At 55.4% G+C, this 6,300-nt stretch overlaps 1 protein-coding gene across 3 annotated transcripts in view; it reads right to left on the bottom strand.

Moving 5' to 3' along the window:
- Positions 1-3,248: 3,248 nt before the first annotated feature.
- The window catches only part of ZC3H7B (zinc finger CCCH-type containing 7B), a 35,987-nt gene continuing 32,935 nt past the window's right edge, over positions 3,249-6,300 (bottom strand). For all 3 annotated transcript variants that reach the window (XM_019734450.2, XM_074326457.1, XM_019734449.2), the window contains one exon: positions 3,249-6,128. In XM_019734450.2, coding sequence (XP_019590009.2) covers positions 5,882-6,128 — 247 coding nt within the window. In that variant the 3' untranslated portion in view covers positions 3,249-5,881. The remainder of the gene's footprint in view (positions 6,129-6,300) is intronic.

Here is a 6,300-nt window from a genome sequence, read left to right as displayed (position 1 = left end):
AGGTGCCAGCAGACAAGTGCTGGGAAGGCAGGCAGAGCAGGCACCACCGAAAGGGGCAGCTCTGCAGACCTGTCTCAGGCCTGTCCTGGAGGATGTCCTGCTTCCCAGCCTGTTCCGGGAAACTTGGTGGCAATTGGCTGTTTGCTATAATCCCCTCCCTGGCCCTCTCACCAGGACACTGGCCTGTGTGGTCCCCAGGACACTTGAACGTGTGGTTGAAGCCGAGGTTCTGTATGTCGCCCTGCACTGAAGACCAACATCAGACTTGGCTGGGGGTGTCAGCTCGACGCTGCCACGCACTGATGTGGGGTCTTGAACAAGCTGCGCAGATCTTCTGGGTCTCCAGTCCAAATCTGCTGAATGTCGTGACCTCCAAGGGTCTCTTCAGCTCTGGTTCTGCATCCCTGACACTCTGGTTGGATGCAATAAGCAGTTGCTTCCTTGGACTGCAGCTGACATCTATGTAGTCCTTTGCCGCTTTCCAAATTCCCATTTTGCACAGAATCAGACATATTCTAGGAATCCCTTCAGGCCTCTCTCCTTCCCAGCAAACCTCACCTTGTCCTCCAATTACCCTCCCGCCCTCCCTAATAGCCCTCCCCAAACCATGTTCTTTTCCAAAATTAGTTAATTTCAATTTTTGAACACAAAAAACAGTACATCGTTCAAAGCTCAAAACTTTTGATAAAGCCTTCTCCATTCCCTTTCCTCACAACAAATTTAATTTCCTATTTATCCTTCTAATGCCATTTGCCTCTGCAATCCCAGGGGTAAGTGTTCCGTGGGCCTGGTGTGCAGGCTGCCTCGATTTACAGGCTGGCGCTGACTGAGGCTGGGCTGGTGCATTAACCATTCCTTGTTTCAAGAACCCTGTCATGTGCCAGACTAGCTTAGCACAAAGTAGAGTGGGTAGGTGCCCACGGAGTGTGATTTGAGACAACAGGAAGTACCCTACATGTCTCAGAAATACCCACCTGCTGTGTGACACTTCATTCTCAGAGATTCGTTCCTTTGAACACTCTGCAGACCCCTTTCAATGTACAATGTATTAAGCCTCTAAGATGTGAAAGAGTGCTTAGTGCATACCTGGCACAGCCCAGACCTTCTGAGGAATTCAAAGTTAAATACCAAACCCGCCAGGCAAGTCCCTGCCCTTAAGGACTTTATGCCATTGCTGGGTCAAGTGGCTAGGGAGGGCAGAGGTAGGGAGAGGTGAGGCCACATACAAGCCTGGGGACATTTGGAGGGGCCAAATGCAGGTGTGTTGGGGTTGTCTGCACTTCTTGGGTTTCCTGGCTCAGAGGTCTTGCTGTGCTATAGATGGCTCCCCTGGTCGGGGGCATATGTGGATGCAGTTTCTGGCAGAGCCCTCAAGGCTTTCTCTGGAGAGGTGCAGAGCTGCTCCCACCTGCACCCCCAGGTCCCTGACAGTTACCCTACCTGCCCAGGTGGCCCCTCCTCAGAAGCAGCTTCCCCAGAGGCAGGGAGGAGCCCACTAGGGTATGGTGGTTTGGTCACTGTGGCCCTATTCCCAGGACTGAAGACCGAAAATGGGCCTGCATTTAATGACTGGGGGCTGCTCAAGCCAGCGTGGGCCGTTGATGGCGAAATGTCAGCCACTGACCCTAAATATCTAGGTTACATAGGGGCGTGGAGACACACATGTGAAACACAATCAAGACAAAAAGATGCAGGACAATAAGCGCACACTGATTACAATGATACAATCTTTTTAAGCCTCAATTCCAGTATCACCTTCTCCAGGAAGCCCTCCTGGGCTCCCCAGCCTGAATGAGGTGCCTTCCCTGGCACCTCATGTGTCTGTCCCACCACTGTATCTGTCACATTAACCTACACTCTTCCCTGTAGGTCTGTGTTCCCTAGAAACCGAAGATTCAAGGGAAGCCATGATTCTTCAGTCATAGTATCCCCAGGATCTGAGATCAGGGCGCTGCTCGGTTAGTGCTTACCAACATGAGCTAAATGAGGACCAGAAGAGATTTAGGGGAAAGTACGAGAATTTAGCAACTTAGTCCACTAGGTTCATTGAAGTCCTGCTGATCTTACGCTTTGATTTTCTGAGTTCAAGGGAGATCCTGAGGCAGGTTCACGATCTCTGCAGCCTGAGGATGGGTCTGCACTTTCTTTCAGGAGCAGTACCTCGCCATGCCACTTTGCTTTTTCACGGTGCAGTCAGGGGTGCCGAGAACCCCAGACATCAGCGCTGAAGGGATCTTGGCTGATCAGCCAGTTCCCAGTGGTTCTCGATCTTTCTTTGGCCTCCTTTCTAAGAGTCCTTAGGACCTTCACTGAACCTCTCTTGGCTGTAAGATGTGGACACCAAACCTGAGGGTTGCTGTGGAGAACAGACACGCTACATGCAGTGCCCGGTACAAAGAAGGTGCTCAACTGAGTCGGCGTCTCATACTCCTCTAGTCATTTATGAAGCATCTGAGCCCCTACTGCAAACCGAGCCCAAATGATTCCGTCCTTAGAGAAGTCACAGGCCTTGGACCTCTGCTACTGGGGCCACTCTGTACTGCAGTTTAAAGCTGTCCCATGAGCCTGCCTGTGAACACGTGCAGCCCCTTCCATCAGGAACCCCCTCCATTACCTGCTACCACATACAATCCGAGATTTGAAAAAGTACCTCTCACCCCAGCAGGTACAGGTGTCCTCTACAGAGAGTTCCTGATCTAATACATGCTCTCCTTTTAAAGATGAGGAAGCCCACGGGACCTGGATCTCCCTTGGGCCCAGGGGAGTCTGGGTGGTAGTTGGGATATTCCAAAGCATGGCATGGCCCCTCACCTTTTTGGAAAAGCCACACCTAGAAAGGGCATGGAGCCAGCCCTCTGGAACCCAGGATGGTGCACGTGGTAAAAACAGGGAGGTGTGGGTCCCGCTGGACAGCCCACGTGGAGGGCCGAGAGAGGCGGGCTGCAGAAGAGCCAGGAGAGGGTGGCCACGGGGCCGCTGGTGCAGAGCACAGCTTGTCCCTGTCAGCCGAGGTGCTGCCTGAGCCGGGGTCAGCTGAGTTGCCCTGTTTACACAGGGATTCAGACCTGCCCCTCACCCCGTGGAATGTCTGCCTTGAGGCGTGCTCAGAGCCAGCCAGCTCTGCCCGGTGAGTATAGAGCAGCCTAGGCGCCGGCAACAAGTGCCAGACAGGGAGGAACAGGAGCGACACCTTGGGGACAGAGGTCAAAATGCACACGTTTATTTTCTAGAACAAAAGCTAAAAGAAGCAAGTTTCTTTCATTTTATTTTAAGAAGGACAAAAATTGTTATTAAAACATCTACATTATTATCAAGATACTAGACCTTATGAATATTTAATATTAAAGTGTGGTATTCTTAAATTTTTAATACACAGACATTTTTAAAGGACCCTTAAATTGATTACTGCCCAGCTAAGAAATGCAGCATCCCTCTTTGCCCCACTCCAAAGGGACAGTCAGCTCACATCAGGGGCACCTGTCCCCATTACCATGTTCCCTATGACATCTTGTCCCTGCCTGATGGCAGTGGGCACAGGCCCAATTCCACAGTCTGAGCCGCCCTGTCAAAGTCACAGCTGAAATAATCACCCTCATCATTCAAAGTGTTCCCCTCCCCCCCATGACCTCTGGCCGCCTCTTGCTCGGGGATCCAGCTCTGGCCAGGCCAGGAAGGCCCAGATCCTAAGGACCCCTGGTCAGATAACAGGATAAGAAGAAAAAATGTGGGCTCTAATCCTCTTCCTTTGGGTGGGACACAAACACCAATCATTTGTTTTCTTTGAACATTCCTGCTCTTTCCCCACGAGGCTGGGGTGGTCTGGAAGCTACCAGGCAAAGCTGGGCCCAGGTGGGGCCACCTCTGCCCCTGCTGCCCTCATCACCTCTGACCGTAAGAGGTGATGCTCCAGTCCCTAAGTCCTCACAAATGGCTTGATGACCCCCCCAAATCTCTCCTAATTACACCAGGATGGCTGCATTTTTCTGGCCAAATTCTTTATCTTTAACCCTCATTAGAAGTGATTCGTTGGATACCACACACATATATAATATTATATAGAGCGATATAGTTAATACCTGTGTATATATGCATCATGGGGGCGACATATATACACACTAAAAACAAGGCTGGTGACGACAGACTGCAACACCACGGATCAGGGGAAACAAGTGTCATTGACATTCACGGCCACGGCCCCCTCCTGGGGTGTGGTCTCCTCCCCTCCAGCCACACCACCAGCACCCAAACTGCAGTGCTGGCCTGCTGGGGGCGGGGCGGGGGAGGAAGGGATGCATGCCACGATTACTGGGGAAGGGTGGGCAGTGGCGGCCAGAGGCACAGGGTTCTCTGCGGCCCGGGTGCCCGTCATCATATCGCACACTATCAATCCTTGCTTGAGGAGAAATAGGGGTATTTATACTCTCCGTCTCACCCCCCGACTCAGCCTTGGTTCCCGGTTCCCTCCGGGGGGGGCCCCACTTCTTGTGCCAATGGTGTGGGGCATTTTGGAATGTCTAGGGAACCAGGGAAGGCTGGGTCTGCCCACAAGGGGTGGGATAGAGAAGAGGGGTGCACACAGACGTCAGAAGAGGGGGATGGGAGAGGGGCTTGGTGGGTGGGGGCAAGGGCTGGGGGTCAGCTGGGGTCCTAGGCAGCTGTTAGGGCCGGGGAGCAGGGAGAGGCTGGGGCAGATGGCCATATTGTATGTCCAGGTCTAGGGGGAAAGGGTGTCGGAAAGGACCATGCTGGGTCCCCAAGAAAGGGGTGGCTATGTCCAATCCTGGAGTGGCCCATGGTGCCCAGGGTCATGTCTCCCCTTTCCCCCCAGTACCTCATGCAGCACCTGAGCCTATGGGTGCCCTGCCCATGACCACTTCTTCCTGGCCAGCGCAGGGAAGTAACCTTTGCTGCTACACTCTCCACAACGACCCTCAGAAATGGACTGTCCCTCCATGGGTGCTGACATGACCTTTCCCAGCACCTGGGCAGTGCTGCCTGGGACCCCAGCTGCATTCAGAGGCTGTCACATCTCTGCTCAGAACCTGGAGGCTCCAGCTGATGACGGGCCCTGAGTCTTCTGGCCAGTTTGCACCCCAGTTCTACCTCATGCCATGGGCTGCAGACCCTGGGCAGAACACTCCCCACTTCTAGGCCTGTTTAGCTATCTGCCAAATGGAGGTTTGGGCTGGGTCATCTCCGAAGGCTCTGAGGACCTACAGTCTACAGTCAGAGGCCCAAGAGGGCCAGAAGCTGGGCTGGTGGCCTGACTAGAGAGCCAGACTCCAGAGATCATCACGCCCAGGCCCTCCCACGTTTCCAACCAGAGGGGAAACTGAGGCCTCAGAGAGTAAGTGACCAGTACAGTGTCCCCAACTCCATTCTGGGACTGCATTTTAAAGCTAATTGGGGACTCCTGCCCTCTGTTGTGTCCTGATCTGCCCCCAGGGAGGTGGGGGGGGGTGAGGGTGGGGCAGGGAGAAGGACCCTCCTGCTGCAGATTCAAGTGGGGACCCCAGGCTCCCCAGCCCTGAGCTTTGGGCCCCCTTTAGGAGCAGACAGAAGTTAAAGCTGTAGCTGAAGCTGGAGGGGTCAGCCAGACCTCTCCTTCCCCAACCAGGAACGCTGGGGGGTGAGGAGGGGCTGCCCAGGGTTTCAGCAGGATGAGGACCCTGGGACCCCTTGGGCTGCAGCACGTGCACCTGGGCTTGCACACCGGGGCAGTGGGGGCACACGGGATGGGTGGGGCCCCCGGGGCGGGGGGCTGCCTGGTGAGGACGGGCCCCCCACCCCCAGCACTGGCCTGCCCTGGCCCTTCTACCAGGCCCTCAGTCCCCACCCCGCCCCCTGACCCTAGGACTTCTCCCAGGACCCAAACCTGGCCCTACTCCCCGGGGACGGTGGCAGCAGCAGGGCCTTCCGGGGCAGCACCAGCAGCATCGCCGTCCTCTTGCAGCAGGAAGTTGTATTTGCCGAAGTCATCGTCGCGTGGGCACAGGAGCATGTCCTTGCGGGCCTTCGCCAGCTTCTGTTTCAGCACCTCGCGCCGGTCCAGCCACTCGTTCAGCTCCTCCTGCCCGTGAGCGCAGCGGCACTTGTCCCCCTCTGGGCAGGCCTTGCCCTTCTGGAGCCTGTGGGTGGCGGGAGGCTCACTGCCCAGCCCTGTGTCCTGCCCGCCACAGGCTGCCGGACCTTGGGCCGGCTGCTGAACCTCCCCCAAGACGAGCCCCTCTCGGGCAGCTTCAGTCCCGCCGAGAGCTGGCAGGTCCCACCCCGCCCCCTGCGCCTCACATCCAGGAGCAG

Source organism: Rhinolophus sinicus, linkage group LG02, assembly GCF_036562045.2.
Source record: "Rhinolophus sinicus isolate RSC01 linkage group LG02, ASM3656204v1, whole genome shotgun sequence".
In the NCBI taxonomy this organism is placed as follows: Eukaryota; Metazoa; Chordata; class Mammalia; order Chiroptera; family Rhinolophidae; genus Rhinolophus; species Rhinolophus sinicus.
Note: the sequence above shows the minus strand (reverse complement) of the source record. Positions and strands in the feature narration are given on the sequence as shown.